Source organism: Miniopterus natalensis, chromosome 1 (genome assembly GCF_054644295.1).
Source record: "Miniopterus natalensis isolate mMinNat1 chromosome 1, mMinNat1.hap1, whole genome shotgun sequence".
NCBI classification, from domain to species: Eukaryota; Metazoa; Chordata; class Mammalia; order Chiroptera; family Miniopteridae; genus Miniopterus; species Miniopterus natalensis.
This window is the reverse complement of record NC_142081.1, coordinates 39,207,365-39,229,332: the sequence shown is the minus strand read 5'-3', so window position 1 is coordinate 39,229,332 and position 21,968 is coordinate 39,207,365. Positions and strand designations below refer to the sequence as shown.

General features: G+C 61.0%; 1 protein-coding gene and 1 non-coding gene across 3 annotated transcripts; one reads left to right on the top strand and one right to left on the bottom strand.

The window, feature by feature from the left end:
* The first annotated feature begins 6,817 nt into the window (after nucleotides 1-6,817).
* On the top strand, nucleotides 6,818-15,111 carry SKOR1 (SKI family transcriptional corepressor 1). 2 transcript variants are annotated; one of them, XM_087814413.1, is made up of 9 exons: nucleotides 6,818-6,924; nucleotides 7,147-9,361; nucleotides 10,425-10,515; nucleotides 11,441-11,548; nucleotides 12,073-12,144; nucleotides 13,507-13,581; nucleotides 13,827-13,901; nucleotides 14,415-14,480; nucleotides 15,017-15,111. In XM_087814413.1, exons 1-9 carry the CDS (start codon nucleotides 6,818-6,820, stop codon nucleotides 15,109-15,111), a joined length of 2,904 nt encoding a protein of 967 aa, XP_087670539.1. The 2 variants fall into 2 exon arrangements, with proteins under 2 accessions (XP_087670539.1, XP_087670544.1); XM_087814418.1 differs by lacking the exon at nucleotides 6,818-6,924 and having other exon boundaries at nucleotides 7,157-9,361; nucleotides 12,028-12,144.
* A 5,562-nt stretch (nucleotides 15,112-20,673) lies between these two features.
* On the bottom strand, nucleotides 20,674-20,780 carry LOC148094097 (U6 spliceosomal RNA). The gene has a single exon (XR_015713677.1). It is a non-coding gene; the product is annotated as a U6 spliceosomal RNA (small nuclear RNA).
* Between the last annotated feature and the right edge of the window lie 1,188 nt (nucleotides 20,781-21,968).

The following is a 21,968-nucleotide window of genomic DNA, read 5'->3' as shown; positions in this document are numbered from 1 at the left end:
TGGAAGGTGGGAACCCCAAGACCTCCTAGATGTCACTGGGGAACACAGAGCCTTCTACTCTGGGAGAACCAGATTGGCCACTAGACACCAGGGCACCCTTCAGTCACTATGGCCACAAGTCAGCCGGGACCAGGACTGCAGCTCACAGCTCTTACACTCAAATGCTGTTCACTCATTCATTCAACAACCATGTTGAGCACCTACTATGTGCTAGGCTCTGTTCTAGACCATAGGAATATTACAGCAAACAAAACATCCCAGTGGGAGAGACAGAAAACACTCCCAAATGAATCACTAATCAGGAAATATTAACCAGTGAACAATCCGATAATGAAAATAAACAGCCTGAGACAGAGGGGATGGAGTACAGGCCAACAGGCAGGCTCAGAGGAGGCTCTGTGCAGTCAGTGTCCAGGAGCAGCCTCTGCAGCCTCTGAAAGGCAGGCACTGAAGAGAGAAGTCAAGGTAGTCTGCTCTGTGGGGCAGAAGCTTCTAGGTGCCATTCAATCTTCTTCATGTGTTCCCTTGAGTTGTTTGGAAATTTCAAGGTGCCCACAGAGCCTCCTCTGTGCTGAGGACTTTGAAAGAGACTGTGGCTAAGCTGGGGCTGAAGGGGGGAGGGGAGAGGGCTTGGGTGGCCAGGTGGGTGGGTGGGTGAGCTAGGATAGGGGCAGGGACCCAAACTAGAGACTTGGGGGGAGGAGGAGTCCTGGGGCCAGCAGAACTACTCACCCACCCTCTTTCCCAGGTCTTGGGGGCTTCTATGTCTGGCTAGGGCAAAAAAGTCTGGTCCTGGTTTCCTCCTCAGTCCCTCCAAGCCTAACTTGTTCCCCAACTGCAGAGAGAGCCCCAGGATGGGCAGAGCCTGTCCCCACGACCCTTAAACCAGTCCCAAGGCCTCCTGGCTCTGCCTTTCCCCCCAGGCTTAAGAGACCTACACAACCAGGCTGCCCCCTCAGGGCTCCAGAAGAAAGATGTTCATCTGCAGGGCTCTTGGGCCTCGGGGTTGGTCAATCCTTTACTTCTACAAAGTGCCAATCAGTGGATCCATCCTACAGATGCAGGTGTTTCCGCCTAGTCGAGGTCCCCGTTACTCAGGTGCTCAGTAGGAGAACTGCTCTGGCGGAGACTTTTCTCCCTCCTCTTGATGTCCTAGGAGCAGGGAGCGCCCGCTGGGAGGAGCGTGCGCCTGGGCAGCTGGAACCCGAGCGCGCCTCGGTTCAGCCCCGGCCCCTCGGGGCCTCTGCTCCCCTGGGCGCCCCGAGCGAGGCGCCGGGAGCCCCGAGCGCCCCGGAGCCCGCCCGCCTCGCTCTGGGGCGGCCCGCAGGCCTCGCCCGGCCGCCTTCACTCGCGGGCCCCACAGCCGCGCGGGCCCTGGCCTGTCGGGCCCTCGGATTAATATCCAGATATTAAGTAAACAATAAATTAGCAAAACTACAAGAAAATTTTACAGCCCTTTGCATTTGGCAATCATTGAGTGTTAATTAGAAATTCATTACAATTAAAACCCTGCCTAAACAGGGCCTGCGCGCCTTAATTACATCTGATTTTTAATTCAGAATACGTGTTTACACAGTAAGCGCTACGTACCCCATGATTATCCCCAATCCTCTTTATACTGTACTAATTATGTAAATTAAACCTAATTAACTGACGAAAACTGCCGTTAATTCAACTGGTAAAAGATATGTGCTCGCGGAGGAGGCGCGGTCGCCCAGCCCCAGCCGGAGCCGGAACGCGCGCGGGCCGCGGGGCCGCGTGGAAGTGACCCCGGGACGCGGAGGCGGCGCGGCCCCGGCGGGGCTGCGGGCACGTGACCCGGAGCCGGGCCCTCGGACCCGGGCGCCGCCGGGGGCGGGTGGAGGAGAGACTGAGCCGCGGGGTCAGGGAGCCCGGGGCCCGACTCCCGCAGGCCGCGCAGGCCCCAGCGCGCCCCCGGAGGAAGGGCCCCGCCCCGCCTTTCGGAGCCCGAGCGCAGGGCCCCGCGCGCCCCGCGCCGGCTGCCGAGCCTGGGCCGGTGGCCTGGCCGGGCCTGCTGGCCCCGCACGGCGCGTGGGGAGGGTGGTGGCGAAGGCTCCCCTTGCCCCCTCCCCTTCGCTAAGAGAGGCCCCCGGCAGCGGCAGCCTGGGGGCGAGGTATTTAGGGCCTGGGAGATCAGCCTGCGTCCTTTATCGGCCGAGGAACCTGCGTGGGCTCCCACTGCCTGGCCCTCAGTTTCCCGCCTGTACAATGGGAATAAATGATACCTACTTATCGCCGGGGTCGTTGTGAGAACCGGCTGCAAACTGTAAAACGCGGTTCGCGCTGACACTGGTCCAGAGCACCCCGAGGCCACACCCCAAGGCCCGCTCTCCCGAGGCCACTACCCCTGTGCCTCCCGAGCCCCTCCCCACTTGCCTTCAGCTCAGACCTGGGTCCGAGAGTTGGGTGGGCGGGTGCGCGGGCCGCGCAGGGAGCTGTCCGCAGCTTGGTGCTGATCCGAGTCGCAAGCGCGACCCTGCCCGCCCCTAGTGCAGGAACCCTGAGAGGGAACATTTGTCCGAAAAGTCCCTGGGGCCCCTGGGCCAGGCTGCTGGGGACGCCCCGAGGCTGGCCCCGGAGGGGTTGTTGGCCCTCACGGTGCAGCCCGGGCAGGACAGGCAGGGCCCGCCCAGGGGGACCCTGCCCATCCCTTCCCACTCCCACCCCCCGCCCCGGGGCGTCCTGGCTCCGCGATCGTTGTCAACCACCACCCCGGATTCTGAGATGCCTTTTAAAAAATCATTAGGAGGCTAAGAATAATTACCGAACGGGATTGTAATTATGGGATGGGGGGGCGACGGAGGGAGCCGGGATGAGCAGGTGGAGTCTGGGGGCGCCTCTGAGAGGGAAAATAGGTTCCAGTTTTTCTCAGCGGGGAGAGGGGAGAGAGAACGCAGAGTTAGGGACAGGGCAGGGCCTGGGAGAGACCGAGGGTCCAGAGCCTGAGAGAGAAAGGGCGGGGCCGGCTCCGGAGGAAAGAGAAGGGCAGGGAGACCCAAGAGGGAGAAAGGGAAACCGAGGGAGGCGAAAGAGCAAGAACTCCTCAGAGAAGTCAGAGCCCTCAAACTTGGGGGCAGTTTTCAGAGATCCCTTAGCCAAGGGGAGAAGATGGTGGGGAACGAGTCCTCAGGCCTGGCCTGGCCTGGCCGCCCCCTCTCTCCGAGGGCGAGGCCTGGGTGGTCCCCTCGCACCCCCAGGGCCCCTGCGAGCCAGGGGAGAAGAGAAAAGCCACGGGGAGAAGTGGAGAAGGGAGTCGAACCCCAGAGGGGCTGGAATGCAGGAAGGGAGAGGGCCTGGAACCAGGAGGGAGAAAGAAAGTGAGGGGGCGGGGTGAGGGCGACCCGGCGCTGCTGGCCTCGGAAGATTGATTGCGCTGCCCGGGTTCCAAGGACGCGCTAAGCTCGCCGCCGCTGCCGAAGTCCGCAGCCGCACTGGCCGCTGCGCCCCCTGCCCGGGCGGCCCGCCGCGCCCCAGGCCATCCCTGCCATTATTAACTTCTGTTTGATTAGGGTAATTGTTCAAACTTGGGCTGGACAGTATGATTAATTACAGTTTAATTAACGTGTCCATTAAGGACACTTAATACTACTTGGGAGAGGGGAGGGCGAGGAGGTGCCCGGGTGGGGGCCAAGAGGGAGGGAGCGCGACTGGTGATTCGAACGAAGTGGAGACGGAGATTGAGAGGAGCACGCGGGGACCCGACGGGATTGTGGGGGAAGAATGGTGAAGACAGAAACCCACGGCAGAGGGAGGAGGGAGGAGAGGAACGAAGCTGTGGGAAGAGAGACTATGACGAGGGGTGTCTGCAGCGTCAGAGGGCCAGACCCCCACCGCAGGAAAACTCAGCTAGCAGGAGAGCTCGAGAGGAGCCCAGCGGTCAACTAGAGAGCAGTCTCCCAGCGAGGCGCTGGCTTCCGCCCGGGGTGCCCCCCACACACGCACAAGCGTCCCCGAGTCCACTGTGGAGTGAAGGAGGCAGGAGGCCGCCCTGCCCAGGCTGGAGCTGTCCTGACACCTCGGATCCCAGTCAGAAGCAGGGGGGGAGTTGAATCTGCCCCTTCCTAGCGGCTACCCCCCGCCCTCCGCCCCGGCCGCCGGTACCCCTACTGGCTTCCCAGGGCCACTCTCAGGCTCCACCGCCCTGGCCCGAAAGTGCGGTAACCCTCCCTGCGACCCTTCTGCCTGAGCTGCCCGTGGCCCCGACACCGGGCCTGGGCCTGGACCTCTCCTGGCGCCTGGGAGGGGAGCACCTCCCCACTTCGTTCTCGGGGGCAAACTTTGCGGCCCCGAGCCCTTTCTTTCTCCCTCCTGGCCCCTTTGGCGAGCGCAGGCCGCAGGTGCCGAGCGCAGGGCGCAGGTGTGCGACCGCTTACCTGGGGCGCGCGGGCCAGCGGCTGCGGGGAGGCGGCGGGCGCAGCGCGTGGCCCGCGGGCTAGCGGGCCCCGGGAGGCGCAAGGGACCGTTCGGGCGGTGGGTGTGGCGCCCCGGCTCGCAGCTGTCAGGCGCTCCCGCCCTGCGCTGGCCTTGCCACTCCGGCTGTCACCGCGCGGTGCCCGTCGCCGCGCCATGCGCTCCAAGCTCCAGCCTCCACTCTGGGCCCTGCCGGGGCCTCAGGGGCAGCGACGCGGGGCACCTAACTCCGCGCCCAGGGCCCTAGCGCCCCGCACCTGCTGAGACCCGGCGCCGCGCGGGAGGGGCTGGCGGGGCCGCGGGTGTGAGCGCGGGGAGCCCGGGAGCGCGGCTGTGCGCGCGCGCGGGGAGGGGCCGCGCCGTCACCCGGAGAGCCCGGCGGATCCCGGACTCCGCCGCGCACCTCCGCTCGCCGCTCGCCCGGCTCCAGCCGCCGCCGCAGGGTGAGTATCCGCGTCCGGTCGCCCGTCGCCCTCGCACCCTGCCCCTGCGGCTTCTTTCGTTTAGTTCGGATTTGGTTCTTGCGGCTGTTTTTATGATTACACCTAAAGACTCCATAGCCTCACTCCCACAGCTGCCCGCCTCCCACCTCGTCGCCCACTCCAAGCTCACCCCTCAAGCCTCAGGAGCGGGCGAGGGCTCCCCGAGCTGCCCTGGCCGCGGCTCCTCGTCGCTGCGTACAGTCCTTTACCCTGGCTCTCTGCTCTGGACCTCGAAATTCGGTTCTTCTACCAGGGCCCCCTTCTCCTGGCCCCAGGGCCCCCTCCTTCCATTCGGAAAAACCTCGCGGGGACCACAAACCCTCAGCTTGGGGAGGAAGACGCGCTCGACTCCGAGCAACCCCTTCACTGCATGCGGGCAGCGCACACTTGCCGATTTCGGGGAACCAGGAAGACGTCGTCATTTCCCAGCCCTCCACCCCCACCCCACACCCGGCCACCTCCCCAGCCCGTCTGAGAGCCCTTCAGGGGGGTGCGAGGCTTGTCTTGCTGGCCCCTCCGCTGGAGACTTAGGACCGTGTTTTTGCCTCCTAAATGTTACCAGGGACTTCAACGCGAAATGGGGGGGTCACTTGTTTCAATTTGATCCACAGAGATCAAGATGAAACAGACAGATAGCAGATAAATAGCTTGATACTTGAAGAAGGTATGAAGACAGATGGGAGAAAGAGGAGGGAGCTGGGAGGGACAGACAGCTTAGGGACGATAAGATCGACAGACGAGGGACACCTCGACAGAGAAGGAGGGAGACAGACAGAAGATCCCAGTCTTCTAGATGGAGGCTTTTGAACTCGGATCCGCTGTCCGGCTGGAGCTGCCCCTTTGCCTAAAAATGGGTTTTCCTTTCCTACCGAGTTAGAAGCGGGGCCTTCAGGGTGGGGCTGCCTGGGCGGCAGGAGCGCCTGCAGCAGCGGGCCAGGTGGGAGCCTCCGAGCCTGAGGACAGGTGGCTGGCCCGGCCACCTAGAGAGCTCCAAGCATCACTCCCCTGGTCCTCCCGCTGCTAAGGTCCAGGCCACAGCTGCCTCCCTCCCTGGGCCAGCGAGCAAAGCGTGGGATGGGCGGCAACTTTTGACCTGGACCCTTGTAGTGGCTTTGGAGACCAGCCAGGATTCCCTTCAGCCCAAATGAGCCAGGATAGCCCAGAACGAAGGATACCCAAAAAGGAGATGCCCCCACCCAGAAAAAATGAGAAGCCCAGAGAGACTGCACTTGGCCTGAGCGAAAACGGCGTATCTGAAGGAGGAAAACTTAGGGAGAGGGCAGTTAAAAGCGAAGGAAAAGTGGCTCCTAAGAAACTTCCTTGAGAACCTCTCCGTCTCACATGCTGACCCGGATGGAAACCAGCTTTGGCCTGGAACGCAGCTAAAAATGCAAAAAAATGTGATTAGGAACTGGGTGACCCTGGTCTCACTGATGGCTGGAAAGAAAGCGATTCCTATTTCCAGCCGGACTCTTTCTGGCGGGGCTCCGGACCTGACAGGAGAAGCTCGGGTTTGTGGAAACCAGCGCTGTTATCGGCTTGGCACCGAGCTGGGTGACCTGGGGGCCGCCCTGGGGCCGGGCGCACAGGGCGTGCTTTGGAGAGAGTGGGGTTCAGCACTGCGAACAGCGGTCGCCTCTGCCTACTCGCAGCCCCCACCGCCCAACGTCCAGACCCTCCCTTTCTCCCCCCCCCCCCACCGCCCCCTGCTGTCTGGAGCCGGGCAGTGACCGCCCCTCCCCCAACCCCTCCACGCGATGCCCCCGCCCGCCCGCGTGCGTGCACTACAGAGCAGAGGGGAGGCCGGTCCCCGAAGTCCGGGCTTCAGGACCTAGGCGGGTAGGGCAGGCTGAGGGTGGCCGAAGGCGCACGGATCCCGGCTCCCGAGAAGCCTGGGTTCGGCAATGTCTTTGCTGTGTGGCCTTGGGCAAGTCACTCTCCGTCTCTGGGCTCCATTTCCACCCCATTCCGAAAACAGGATTTCGTTCCCAGCTGCCGGGGCATTCCTGAGGTCTCAATTACCCCTTTTGCTCACCCAAACCCCGGGGGCTTTTGTTCCGGCGCCAGCATGCGCCTGAATAACAAAAGGCGCCCGTCTAGGGGGCGAGTGAGCTAGGACTCCCCACTGCCAAGATTCCCCCGCGCGCCCGACTCGGCGCGCCCCGCTGGGCGGGCCCGAGCCGCGGCCGCACTGAAAATGGCTCATCTGCTCTCCGCTTTCTCTGTTTCGCAGGAGCGGCGGCATGGAGGCTCTCACCACTCAGCTGGGGCCGGGGCGCGAGGGCAACTCCTCGCCTAACTCAAAGCAGGAGCTGCAGCCCTACTCGGGCTCCAGCGCTCTCAAACCCAACCAGGTGGGCGAGACGTCGCTGTACGGGGTGCCTATCGTGTCCCTGGTCATCGACGGCCAGGAGCGCCTGTGCCTGGCGCAGATCTCCAACACCCTCCTCAAGAACTACAGCTACAATGAGATTCACAACCGCCGAGTGGCCCTGGGCATCACGTGCGTTCAGTGCACGCCCGTGCAGCTGGAGATCCTGCGCCGGGCCGGGGCCATGCCCATCTCGTCGCGCCGCTGCGGCATGATCACGAAGCGCGAGGCCGAGCGCCTGTGCAAGTCGTTCCTGGGCGAGCACAAGCCGCCCAAGCTGCCCGAGAACTTCGCCTTCGATGTGGTGCACGAGTGCGCGTGGGGCTCGCGGGGCAGCTTCATCCCCGCGCGATACAACAGCTCTCGTGCCAAGTGCATCAAGTGCGGCTACTGCAGCATGTACTTCTCGCCCAACAAGTTCATTTTCCATTCGCACCGCACTCCCGACGCCAAGTACACCCAGCCCGACGCCGCCAACTTCAACTCGTGGCGCCGGCACCTTAAACTCAGCGACAAGTCGGCCACAGACGAACTGAGCCACGCTTGGGAGGACGTCAAGGCCATGTTCAACGGCGGCACCCGCAAGCGGACCTTCTCGCTGCAAGGAGGCGGTGGCGGTGGCGCTAATGGAGGGTCCGGTGGGCAGGGGAAAGGTGGCCCTGGCGGCGGCGGCGGGGGAGGCCCGGGGTGCGGCGCGGAGATGGCCCCAGGCCCGCCGCCCCACAAAAGCCTGCGCTGTGGCGAAGATGAGGCCGCCGGGCCTCCTGGGCCGCCTCCCCCCCACCCTCAGCGAGGACTCGGTCTGGCAGGGGGCGCCGGCGGCCCCGCGGGCCCCGGAGGGCCTGGCGGAGGCGCCGGCGTGCGCAGCTACCCGGTGATCCCAGTGCCCAGCAAGGGCTTTGGCCTCTTGCAGAAGCTGCCCCCGCCGCTCTTCCCTCACCCCTACGGCTTCCCCACGGCCTTCGGTCTCTGCCCCAAAAAGGACGACCCGGTGCTAGGGGCGGGCGAACCTAAGGGCGGCCCAGGCGCCGGGGGTGGCGGGGGAGCGGGCACCGGTGGAGGCGCGGGCGGCCCAGGAACGGGCCACCTGCCCCCGGGCGCCGGGGCTGGCCCGGGTGGTGGGGCCATGTTCTGGGGTCACCAGCCCTCTGGGGCAGCCAAGGACGCCGCGGCCGTGGCCGCAGCCGCCGCCGCGGCCACTGTGTACCCGACGTTCCCCATGTTCTGGCCCGCGGCGGGCAGCCTCCCGGTGCCGCCCTACCCGGCCGCGCAGAGCCAGGCTAAGGCCGTGGCGGCCGCTGTGGCGGCGGCGGCGGCGGCGGCGGCGGCGGCGGCGGGTGGCGGCGGCCCCGAGCCTCTGGACGGCGCCGAGCCGGCCAAGGACGGCGGCCTGGGCGCCGAGGAGCGCTGCCCGAGCGCGCTGTCGCGCGGGCCGCTGGACGAGGAAGGCGCGGACGAGGCGCTGCCGCCGCCGCTGGCGCCCCTGCCCCCGCCCCCGCCGCCGCCGCCCGCGCGCAAAGGCTCCTACGTGTCGGCCTTCAGGCCCGTGGTCAAGGACGCCGAGAGCATCGCCAAGCTCTACGGCAGCGCCCGCGACGCCTACGGCGCGGGGCCCGCTCGGGGGCCTGGGCCTGGCCCGGGGTCCGGCGGGGGCTACGTGAGCCCGGACTTCCTGAGCGAGGGCAGCTCCAGCTACCACTCCGCCTCGCCCGACGTGGACACTGCCGACGAGCCCGAGGTGGACGTGGAGTCCAACCGCTTCCCCGACGACGAGGTCACCCCGGACGAGACCGAGCCCGGCGCCCCCGTCGCGCCCAGCGCAGGAGGCGGCCCCGACGGGGAGCAGCCCGCCGGGCCCCCGTCCACCACCTCCTCGGGCGCCGACCGCCCCACAGACTCTCCGGACGGCAGTAGCCCCTGCCCCCCGCGCCGCCCGGGGCTACCCCCAGCCAGCCGGGCCGTATTTGGGGACGTGGCGGCCGACGACGTGGTGCGGAGACCAGAGAGGAGCCCGCCGAGCGGTGCCTATGAGCTGCGGGAGACTTGCGGGCCGCTGGGGGGCCCCGCGCCGGCCAAGGTGAGCCCCGCGCCCACCCCGCTGGTGGCGCCTCCCTGCCTACCCCTCGGCCCCGCGGGGACGTGGGGCCGGCCCTGGGCGGGTAGGGGGCCGGGATTTTGTTCTGAGCGGGCGTTTGAGCGGCAGGCCTCGGCTGTTCCGAGCAGGCCCGGCTCCGGGAGCCCCGTGGAGCTGGGCTCGCTGGGACCCCCAGCCGAGGGTTTCGGAAGATGGGGGCGGGGGGCCGGCCTGAGAAACGCGTGTGCTGTGTTTTCTTTAATGGGAGTGAGGAGGAGACAGGCAGGGACCGTCAGTGACACAGAAACAGGAAAGGACAAGTAAAAGGGGTGTGGAGGAAGAAGGAGGGGGGCGGGGGGACCTAAAGCCGGAGAAAGGCGCTGGTGAGGCCGGGCCGGTTCAGAGCCCCGGGGAAGAGCAGCGGTGAAGAGAGGGCGGCCTCTCCCCAGAGCCGGGCCACTGCAGAACCGGGTCCCCGGGATCCCCAGCTCGTAGACCCCCAAGTCTCTTCGGATTCCCGCCTTGAAAACCACAGGGTTCGAGGTGGGGAGCTGTCCAGACGGTGTGCGGGGCGGGAGAGGGGCTCTCAGGTTGGTGGGGCCGCTTCGGGTGCGTGTGGGGTGCAGCTAAGCTGGAGCTGTTGGCCACTGGAAAATGGGCGCGCACACTTGTACATTTCCACTCGGTCCATTAAAACACGAGTCGTTAGCCAGATTCAAAAGGCGTCATTTATGCTCGGGGCCGGCGCGGGCGGAGGGAAGGTGCGGAGGAGGAAGCGGTGGAAGAGCGTGGGGGCGGCTTTGACCGGCCCTCGGCTGGGAGCCGCTTTGTGTCGGGTCCTTTTCTCGCGGGCGCCAATAATTAGCCCGAATCTACAGCAGCGACGCGGCCCTCAAGGGCTCAGGGCTGCGCCGTGCGCGTCGCCGCCGCCCGGGGCGCTCCAGTCCCTCGCCCGGCCGACCCCCGCCACCCCTCGGCAGCCCCTCGCGGCCGCGACGCCCGGCCCGGCGGCTCCCGGCCACGGCCGGGCGTCCCCCTAACCGCCTGTCCTTTCTCGGCCGACCAGGTGTACGCGCCCGAGCGGGACGAGCACGTGAAGAGCGCGGCGGCGGCGCTGGGGCCCGCGGCCTCCTACCTCTGCACCCCGGAGGCCCACGGTAACGCCCCAACCCCCTGAGGAGGTCGCTGGCCCGTGTGATGGGGGACGGCAGGCAGCGGGCCGGGGCCAGGGGAGGTCTGCGAGGAAGGACGAGAGGAGAAAGAGGCAGAGAAAGCGACAGAAAGGGAGAGGGAAAGAGAGACAATGAAAGAAAAAAGAAGCTAGGCGAGAACTTCCAACAACTTTCATCGTTTGGTTCCCTAACAGCAGACCTCCCTCTCCAGCACATAAACACACGCTCACGTACACCTGCTACACTGGGTTAAAACCTTTTAAAGATCACGCCTGGCACCCCTTTCAAGTGCTTTCATTTATAAAGCAAGTGTTTGGGGGCTTCAAAGTACCCCCGTGGTCAGGCGAGGGCCAGCGAACGGTGGGGGCGCTTAGCTGAGCACTAGGGTAAACCTGCAGCGCGGTGGTGGCTGCGGCCAGCGCGGTGGGGGGTGGGGGGAGCCCTGCGCGTGCCGAGGGACCCACGGCTCCCAGATGAGAGGCTGAGGCCGAGGGAATCCGGGCGGGCCAAGCCCGGGAGCGTGTTTCCCCCGCCACCACCACGCCGCGGGCACGGCCGGAGCCGCGGTTTCGGCGGGAGCGGCGCAGGCAGACCGGCGGCCACGCGCGCTCGCGGTGCCCCAATATCTGCGTGCGATGTAGGTCGCTCGTCCCTGGTGGGCTCGGCTGCTCCTATTGCTCTTTTCCGAGGGGCTGGGGAGGGGGCGTGGAGCCCGAGAAAAGCAGACCGCGCGCGGGGGAGGGAAGGCCCGGCCCAAAGCCTGAGGGTGCGAGCCCAGGCGCGCAGCAGGGAACAGCCGCGGCCGCGAAGCTTTTAATTAGGGCTCGGGCTCCCGGACTGCCGCAGCTCCGGCCGTATCAGGGTCACGGTTTCTTTGCCTCTCCTTGAAACTCGGTTTATTGCCTTTAAGAGCCAGATAAGGAAGACAATCACTCGCCCGCCGACGATTTGGAAACGAGGAAATCCTATCCAGACCAAAGGAGTATCTCCCAGCCAAGTCCTGCAAATACAGACCGAGGTGAGCCCTGGGATCCGCTCGCACCGCCCCCCGTCGGGAGGTGGGGCCCCCGTCGCCGAGATTCCCACCGGCTGTGGCTTGCGAAGGCTTTCCAGCAAGGGTGGCGGCTGTGGGTCCCCTTCTGCGGCTGGCAGATAAATATTTAAACAGCGCGGGCAAGGTGTAGGCCAAGTTTTCTGAGTTGCTTACCTCCCTGGTGGGTTTGGAGCTATTCAGGGTAAGAGAAGGGGACATTTTAGAAGAAAATGAGGGACACCATCACCCACCTAAGACAGGTCAAAGGGCACTTCCTGCTCTAAGACAGCCTATCTTCCCTGGGTCTCCTGCAATGGGTCACTCTAAAATGATGGCTCCGAAGGTGGGGAGAACCAGATGCCTGCAAATGTCTCCTCTAATGGCAGAGGGTCTGGAGTAGGTCCCTGACTTAGCCCAGTTCCCAGGAAGCTCACCCATCCCCTCCCCTCCCTTCCCCTCCCAAGGCCTCTCCCAGTACAGAACCTCTCCTACCTGCCCTTGTGTCACAGGTGAAGATGGGCTCACCCTGGATGTCACAGCAACTCAGCTAGTGGAGAAAGATATCGAGAACCTGGCCAGAGGTGAGGTGAAATCTGTGAAATGGGGCTACACTGTGCTTGGGGGAGATGGGCCCTTCTTGTAAAGGGGTGTTTGTTACTCCTGTCAGAGTGTGTGTGAGAAGACAGGGCTCTTGGGGAATCAGTTTGCACTAAGTGGAGAGGATAGGGCCCCTGGACACATCGTCCTGGCACAGAGGTGTGTATGTGAGTAGGGGGTGGCTAGAGGGAACCAAACCCCCAGAGGTTCATTGGAACTTTAAGTTCCTAAGGCCGGGTCTGTCTAAATAGCCCAGTGAGAAGGAGAAATGAGTAAATATCCTAGGACCTTGATGCATGTGGACAATCAGACAGGACAATCTGGGTCTCCGAAACTCACTGGAAAACATGACTTTCTGAATAGCAAGATTCCTAGGAGGCATTTACTTTAGGACTGTCCCAGAGGTGAACTTTTCTCTCGGCATTAATGCATAACCACTCACCCCAACCCAAATGAGGTGGGCATGCAGCTTGTTTGCAGAATAAGGTCCTGGGGTTGTTGCTCAGCCTGCAAGGGGGAGAGTGTGACTTCAGGCATAGAAGAAGGGAGCCTCTAACCCCACTTTGCTCCTCTAGCTCCCATTTTTTTCTGCTTTTGAGCACCTGCTACGAAAGGATAGAGAACCTCCCCATGGGGAAGACCCAGATACCAGTAGCCCCGTGCCACTTCTCGAGCTGGTTTCTGAGGGCACTAGCAGGACTTTCCGTACCTACCTGCTCCCCTCTCCCCAAACCAACCCGGGGATGGGCTAGGAAATTGGTGTGGGAGAGAGGAAGGCATCCGTGGCCTTTCTCTCTGCCTAGTTGCAGATTTTCCAGGATATGCAATTATCTTCAAAGTCATTGGTGCTTTATCTGAGTGTTCTTAGCATGGATTTGGGGTCAGGGACTCCTGAAATTGTAAACAAAGTGTTGTATGTCTTTTTCCAGGGCTGGGGACCAAGACTTTGACCAGATTCTCCCTTCTCTGTATTATTAAAGGGAGGGGTTAGGTCTGACTCTTGAAGGGGTAAATTGAGTCCTCCTGGGCTAGTCTCTAAGGGTAGGGAATTAGGAGTTGAAGCAGAAGCCACTCCGCTTAGCGCCTTGAGCCAGGACTGAGTAGTGGAAAATGCCTTCTACCATCCAGATTTGATTCTCCAGAGCAATTTATCTCCTAGCCCCTTTTCCTAACCCAAATCCTTTGGAAGCAAATGGGTAAACTGAGTGCTGAGGGCCTCTTTCTACTGGCCCCACCGCCCCCAACTCCCGTCTTGGGACTGTTGCCCAGGTCAGGACCTGCTGCCTCTGGGCCTCCTGAGCCCTGCACAGCCCTCTCCTTTACCTCCCACTCTTGCCCCCTCACAGACGAATTGCAAAAACTGCTCCTGGAGCAAATGGAGCTCCGCAAGAAGCTGGAGCGAGAATTTCAAAGTCTCAAAGGTACCCCCATCCCTACCCACCTCACCCCGCCCCACCTCGTGGCCAGAACCTTCTTCCCGCGCGCCCAGCCTGATTCCCGGACCCGGCGCGAGCAGCTGCCCTGCGCCCCCGCGGAAGCCGCCGAGCCCTCCTCTCCTGGGGTTTCCCACCAGGCCGAAGACTGAGGGGGTGGGGTGCGGCTGGGGGAAACGGGGGCCCTGGGAGGGGGCTGTGCTTAACAGCTCTCACTTAATCAATTTGCACAGATAATTTTCAGGATCAAATGAAGAGGGAATTGGCTTATCGGGAAGAAATGGTGCAACAGCTGCAAATTGTCAGAGGTAAGACGGGAGTCAGGTGAGCGCGTGCACGGGCCGTAACTGCCTCTCGTCTGGCAGGAGCCGCAATGTTGGCTCAGTCATTTGGATTTAAATTGAAGGTAATTTAACAATTATTTTTTTTTATTTAATATCCTTTGTATACTCTGATTAGCCTCAGAATGGCAAGCGAGCCCAGCAAACGGCTTGCAGGCATCATTACATGGAGTGATTGAACTTCTTATCGCGGCAATTTCCATGGTTTCTAAATTAAAAATCGAGGCGTAAAATTACCTGGGAAGTAATGCCTAAGTTTGCTTTAATTTTGGTTAGATCCGTCTGCCTTTAAGCACCATCCCAGGCCATTTCCTCCCTCCGCCAGGCTGCAGTTTGGAGCGTTGAGGCCCCCTCCCTCTTTCTCCGACTTGTTTTTACCGAGGGCTGAGTGCTGGGAAGAGGGTGAGGCCGGGGCGTGACCCCGCAGGCCGGCGGACAGGTGGGCTCATTCCCTCCCCGGCCCCTCCCCATGTCTTCCAGACACTCTGTGTAACGAACTGGACCAAGAGCGAAAGGCGCGCTATGCCATCCAGCAGAAGTTAAAAGGTGGGGGAGCCGAGGAACAAAGATAGGAGGGGTGCCAGTCGCTGGCCGTGCGGGAGAATGAACGAATGAATGAATGAACGAACGAATGAATGGACGAATGAATGAATGAACGAATGAATGACGGGCCTAGGGAGAGGGGAGGCCAGGTCCACACGGATCAGAAGCAGAGAAGAGGAAACTAGGATTTGCTTTTACTGAGGAAATGATTTCAGAACGGATGGGATAGGCAGAAAGAGCCCCTTGGGCTCTGGGCTCTGGGCAATCTGCCCTCAGGTCCAAATCTTGCCTTGGGCAGATGGACCTCCCTCTTTCTGTGCCTCAGTTTCCTCTTCTGTGAAATGGGGCTACTGAACCAGAGCAGTGGTTTGAGTCGCCAGGATCTCTCTTCTGTTCCCCTGTCTCCTTCCAATCCTCTCCCTCAGAACCCCTGAGCCAGAAGAGGGTGGGTGAGACCCGGGAGGGCGGAGGAGGGGACCCCGGCCAGGGAAGCCAGGCAGGCGAGGCACCCAACGTGGCCCGCCTGACTGTCTCTCCAGAAGCCCACGACGCCCTGCACCACTTCTCCTGCAAGATGCTGACTCCCCGCCACTGCACAGGCAACTGCTCCTTCAAGCCCCCGCTGTTGCCCTAGGGCCGCCCGCTGCGCCCACGCGCCCTCAAGCCATGCTGCTCTCCTGTAAATACCCGCGGCCCGGCGGCCGAGAGCGAGGAACAAGCCATTCGGACCCGACCAGTGTAAATACAGCCCCGCCCGGCGCCCGCGCCCAGGACCCGTCTCCGTTCCCAAGTGTAAATACCACTTCGCCCCGCGGTTGAACCCCAGGGCATTGGACCTCGTGGGGTCAACTGGACAGAGAGGGACAATAAAGGGAAGAGGGGGGCCTCTCTTCGCCCCAGGACAGCCTCGGACCCCCGTTGTGATGACAGTGTAGCAACTTCGCTGGCCCCGCGCTCCCCGCCCCGTCCACTTCTGAAACTTGTTCCTAATGACAAAGTGGCTATGTGCAATGGATGTCAGTGTTCTGTGAGTCTCTTGGTTCAGTACTGAGTTTCCTTTACTTACGCGGTCGGTTACTTTGCTTTCTTCTCCCGGACCGACTTCCTTCCCGCTCTGCAGGCCCTTTCGGGTTTTGCCTTGTTTTTTGTAACCTCCTGATGTAACAGCACTTTAAAAAAGGGCGACAACTGACTCACGAGATGGAGACCACCTTGAGCCTGTTTGGGGAGACCACCCTGTATCCGTGACTTTTGTTTTGTTTTTAATAAAATAAAATAAAAATCTGTCACTTTCTGAGGCTGTGGAAGTGAGAGCGGGGGGCCGGGGAGGGGGGCCGGAGGCAAGCGAAGGGCAGCGCAACAGGTGGGGGCGGGGACGGCGGCGCGGGCTCTGGGCACCGGGGCTGAGAAGCGCGTCCGCTCCTGCGGCAGCAGCGAGCTCCAGACCTCCCCCCCCGCCCCCCCCCCCCGAGTCCTCAAGACACACCTCGCTCGCCCCACGGGCCACACCCTCCCCGCGTTTCGGACCCTCCTCTGGGCCCGGGCCTGCCGAAGCGGGCAGGCACGGCCTAGCTCCTGGGGCCCTGGCCTCTCACTCCTCTCGAGCGCTCGCAGGGGACGGAAGAGTTAATTCGTGCCATTTTCAGCCTGTCCCACCGAGGAGGTCACCACCTGGGCGCTCAGAGACGGGGTGCTGCCCGGAATCCCAGGCTCTACCAGAATTGCCAGGCGCTGGGACTCGGGGTGCCGGGTCCTGGAGCGCTGGGGCGGGGTGGGGAGTGAGGGACGCAGGATGGGCCTGGGAGAGGCAGGCCTGGAAAGGCAGGGGAGCCTCGACGCTGGGGCGCAGGCGCCCTCTCGCCTGCCCCGCTGCTCCCCAAAGGGAAGGAGCCCTGGCAGGGTTTCATATTCCCTGTGTGTGCGTTCACAGGTGCCTGGGTCGCTGTGCTCTCCAGGCCGGACAGGGTGGCGGTGGCGGGGCGCACGGGCCACGGTTACTGAGGCCTCACCTGGGGCCTCCAGTCGGTCTCAGTTTCCACAGCGAACCTGCTGGTGGGCCTCTAGGTAAAGGGTGGAAACTGCAGCGCGCTTTTTGCAGTGGGGTAAGAGGAAAGTGTAAATGCAGCGGGGAAGTGCACAGTGTAGAGAACCGTGCAGCCCTGGCGTCCAGTTTCACCTCCTCGGCTAAGTGGCAGGGGTGCCCTGTCGTCCCGAGGCCTCAGTGTCGGCCTCTGTAGAATAATATTCAGGCCCCTGTACCCGTGGAAACGCTCTGGGATGGAAGCAGCGCGCAGGGCAGCAGCAGTCCCCCCGGGGGACCAGCGCCCCGATGACCAGCTCCAGGCACAGCCAGGCTCTCCCTGCGTGTGCGTCTTGGGGCGGCGCAGGGCTCCCGGAGTGGAGGCGGTCCTGCGGTTCCGCGCGGCCCGCGGAGCAGCTGGGGCCGGGAAGTTGGAGGGAGGGCCGACTTGAGGGCCCGCAGCGCAGCGGGCGAGCGGGACGCGGGCTGGGAGACGCTCCGAAGGGGAGCGGGCCGAGAGCCCCATCGCGCGGTCAAGGCCGGGAGCCAGTCCCCAGGGCGCCCCGCACTGAGGCTCGGAGGCCTCAAGCCCCGGGTTATTCCGAGGGCCAGACAAAGAGGGGCCGCGAGGGAGAACGGCGGGGAGAGCGCCGGGTAAACGGTGAGGCGCCGCCGAGGGAAGCGGCCCCGGGACGCACCATCTCCCAGCAGCGACCCTTCGGGGAGCGGGAACATTTCTTACGGGTGGGACAGACCAGACACGTCTGCGCTGTACCAAGGGTGGGGCTGGGGTCCGGAGAGGAAGCGACCGGCGTCCCCGGGGCGGGCGCGGGGCGAGCGGAGCTGGGACGCGGCTGGGCAGCGCCGGCGCTGGACGGTGCGCGCCTTTCCCCCGCGGCGTAACCGCACCTCTGGAAGCCGCACTTTCCTCGGTAAAAAGGGGGAAACAGTGTCTACCTGGGCAGGAAGTTTAGCGCCTGCGGCCCACACCGAGGAGCCGGGAAAGCTGTAGGCAGCTCGGGCCTGACGGAAAGGGCGCCCCATCTGGGCCGGAATCTCTGAGGATTGGAGGTGTAGGCGGATCCGACCCAGAAAGCTCCGTCGCAAAAACCCTCCTGGGCTCCGTGTCCCTTCAGAAGTGGTTTGTTTTCCCCCCCAAATGTTAATAACCAAACGATCGGTATGGATGTAATTATCAATAATTATACGAATTATTGCTGATTGCGGGGCTCGTAGCTACTTTAATTAGTTTACCAGATTCTAATTAAGTTAAATGAAACATTAATAGGGAAAATATGCTTTGGAAAAAAAAACCCAGGATTTTTTTGTCTATTTCTCGCCACAATGTTGCCACCTTGCGACACATTTTAGGCATTACATCCAGTGTCCGAAGGCCCCAGACTAAGGCGCCTTGTCCTACGGAGGAAAATGTAGGGGCTTGGGGAACTGGGAGCGGGCTGGGGGACACAGGATGTCCTCCCGGCTGTTCTTGCTGGGTTTGGTTCCTCATCCCGACCCCTGGCTCTGCCCACAGGAAATCTGGCTCTGGAGTCCGAGGTCTAAGGGTAAAGCACCAGGTAAACCAAGCTCCTTCCACCTCCCGCCCCCTTTTTCAGCAGAGAAACTGCGGTCTCCTCACAGGGAGGCCTGCGGGACAGGTGGTCTCTGTCATCACCTGTCCCAGCAAATCCGGAGTGAGAAACTGAGCGAAGCTAAAGGAGCTGGTGGAGACAGCAGCTGGTTGCTGGATTTTTCACTCCCCTGGGAGAAACCAGTAGGTTGCTCAAAAGACACCTGGAAGCCCAGCTGATGTGGTTCAGTGGTTGAGCATTGACCCATGAACCAGGAGGTAGCAGTTGGATTCCGGGACAGGGCACATGCCCAGGGTTGTGGGCTCAACCCCCAGTAGGGGGCATGCAGGAGGCAGCTGATCAATTATTCTCATCATTGATGTTTCTCTCTCTCCCTCTCCCTTCCTCTCTCTGAAATCAACAAAAACATTATATATGTACACACACACACACACACACACACACACACACACACACAGCTGGAAGACCCCTGGATCCCTGGGACTAATCGCTGTGTTTCCATGGCACTTGGTTCCTGAGGCTAACAGGGTGTTCACTTCCCTGAGTTACTCTTGGCTGCGTGTCTATTTCCCATAGGACTGTAAGTACTCCTGCAACAGGGGCCACATCTTGCTCTTGCTTGTCACCTCCAACACAAGGCCCAGTGCATTACAGATGCTCGGGTTGTCTAGATGAGTGGGTTCTAAGTTGTCTGAGGGAAGGAATCCCTAAGTGCTTCTGGACATCTACTGGGAAGCAGTTAAGCTCGTGTGCATAAGGGTAATTAAGCACAGGTTTACTGCTCAGAAGATCCTTCATCAATAGGATTAGTTTGGGGGGCAGGTGTCACGTAAGTGATTAGCAACCTAGAAATAAGAAAACTTTCTTCTTCCAACCGCATTACAAAGAGGGTGCTCCTTCACTCTTTCACATTTTCCAGGTCACTGGGCACATACCAGTCCACCCATTCCCAGCTACCCTGATCTAAAATAAAGCCGCCATTCTTTGCAAAAAACGTGAGTCCTGCCTTTGAATTCTGAATACCAACAAAGGTAGCATGGACTTGAATGCTCTTTCCCTTAATTCTAAACATCCTTATGTCCCACTCTTCACACCCCACCCCCACCCAGGTGCATAGCGTAGGTCTCAATCCCCTCTCTGTGACTGACTAGTTGTGTGGCATTGGGCAGGCTGTTGAATCTCTCATTGCCTCAGTTTTCCCATCTATAACGAGGGGGAAAGGGTACCTCCTTCATAGAACTGTGCAGAGCCAGGAGAGTCAGCCAGGTCTCTGGCTTTTCCAGAACTAGGAATTCCCTGTCTTTCCTAATTTCTGCTCTCAGACAATGATCATGCCAAAAATGATGTTTCTTTATAAGGAGAGAGAGCCGCACCAACATTGGTCTCTTGCTTATTTGGCATCCCAGAAAGAGACATTTAAAACCACTCACCCAATGCCCAAGTAGCCTCAACGAAGAACCACAGGCATCTTTGGGGGACCAAAGGAAAACCAGATTGTCCTCTAACTCCAAGCACTGGAGGCCATGAGCAGAGGAGGGGGAGAAACGAGAGAAGCTCCAGACGCCTGTCCCGGCTATTACCTGGAAAGGATCATTTCACCTCTACTGAAGGGAACAGAAATGGATGCCTGATCCACCGCCGCGTGGCAGCTCCGGGAGCCCACTAGGAGAGTGCCCGCCGCTGCCCTGTTGGCCACTGGGGCTCGCCTCCGACCGCCTGCCTGACGCAGAGCCCGGGAGCCCCGCGACCCCTGGAGGCCCCTGACTGGGCTCCCAGTCACTGCAGGGCCTGCCGGGGGGGCTATGTGCGTGCTCATATACCAGCAAAGATTAAGCACCAACACTTTTCTCCTAGACAAAAAATTTCTATTAAAATTTTCTTTTACAAAGTCATCACAGGAAACATGAACTTTGTTGGACTTGTTATTTTTCTTCTCATCTTTAGGAGTGTGCTTTTTGCAATTGAATTACCTGGGGGTAGATACCCAGTCCTTTCAGAGTCTGTGTCTTTAAGTATCTCAGGTCTTGCCTCAGCCACTGACTGGTTACATAATCTTGCCCAGGTTACTGTGCCTCTCTCCTATCTCCTGTGAAATGGTGACAGTAACACCCATAGGGCAGGGCTGTCAGAAATATTAAAATGGGATATTGGTGAAGCCCCTGGCACGTGGTAGATGCCCAATAAGGAGGACTTTTATTTTTTTAAAGAATCAGGGGCAGCATAAGGAGTCAGTCTTGTTGCAAGTTTCTGTTTTAGATCACTTTATGTTTATCGTAGCACTAAAGTTCTGTTATGATTTGGACCTGAAATGGATCAACTTTGGCAAGGCCACTTCCTTAAGTGTAAGGTACCGGAGAACTCAGGATAGTGCTGAGAGAAGCAGAGGCAAGATGAAAAGAGAAGACTGGGGTCCAAGGGCCAGATGGAAAAAGTAGGGCAAACCTTAGGAATCTGACGAACCCCCACCTCCTCTTATCTCATCTTCTGGGGCTAGTTTCCTTTGTGCCAAACAAAAGGTATGGCCTATAGATGAAAAATGTTTGCATCGGGATGCACACTGTGTACCTGGAGGTAAACGCAGGGGCAAAATATGGAACGCTTCACGAATTTGCGTGTCATCCTTGCGCAGGGGCCATGCTAATCTTCTCTGTATCGTTCCAATTTTAGTATATGTGCTGCCGAAGCGAGCACAAACGCTCGTTCTTGTCACACAGTATATAAAGCCCAGACTTTCAAAACGTTTACAGTTATGGTGACTATATTGTGCACTTTTTTAAGTTCCAAGATACTCAAAAAGTTATGGGTTGCTGTGTAATACCTGCTGTAATTGTATCTTTGTAATTATGTACAAATTAAATCTAATTGTCTACCTAACCTTCTTACATTGTATATGCAAATGAAGGGACCATGGGAAATCGGCATTTTACCCGCCCGACCTCTGTGAGGCTTGAGGGCGGCGCTGGTAGTCACGCTCGGTCACGTGGTCCGCGCAAGCGCGCACCGCTGCCGCGCGGGTCCAACTAGCCGCGGAGGAGTCGGTCCTGGGGCTCCTTCGCGACCGCGGCGAAGAGAGCGCGGTAGCGCGGTGGCCCGGAAACTACGGGACGCAACTTGTGCGCTGCGCGAGTGCGTTTTTTTAGCGAGGGCCTATGGTGCCCGTGAGATCCCCACGGAAGTGCAGTCCGAGCCCCAGAAACTGTTGCGAACCGCTGGTCCGGCCGGTCCGTGAGCGGGGACCGTGACCCTTGGTAGGGTCGGAGCGCCCGGTCGTGACCCGGAAGGGGCTGGGTAGGGGCGGCCGCCACCCCGGAATGGGCCCCGGCGCGCCGCCGCTTCCCCGCCGGGCTTTCCTCTGTGTGAGTCGCTGGTGGTGGCTGTGGGAAAGGTCACCGCCCTTTGCTCCAGCACTGGGCCAGGCACTTAGCACCGTCCCCCTCATTTTGAAGGTTAAAAATTGAGGAGCCGAGAGGTTAAACCACCAAGGCCAAAGTTACCCTGCCAGTGGTGAAAAGAAGTGGGGATTCCGACGCAAGTCTGGTTTCAAACACTGATCTTTCCCCTTTCACAGTGGAACTCAGAAAAGACACGGGGCCCGGAGTGGGCCTCCCTGCGACACCCCCAGGGCTTATCGCCGGCTCGGCTTCCCGCCTTCAGTCTTCGCCAAACCCCAGCACCTGCGACGTGGGCGCCGGGCCGCGGGGCCAGCTCACAAGCGCTTAGTTAGGTTTGCTGTGGAAATGGAGCCAGGAAAGAGCTTTCTCAGGGCTAAGCCCGGCTAGGAAAAAATATGGGAGATAGAGAGTGGGCGGGAATGAAGGCCACTTTAGTGCGTGGGCAGAAGAGCTGTCATTTGACGACAGGGACCAGCCCTGAGAGTTC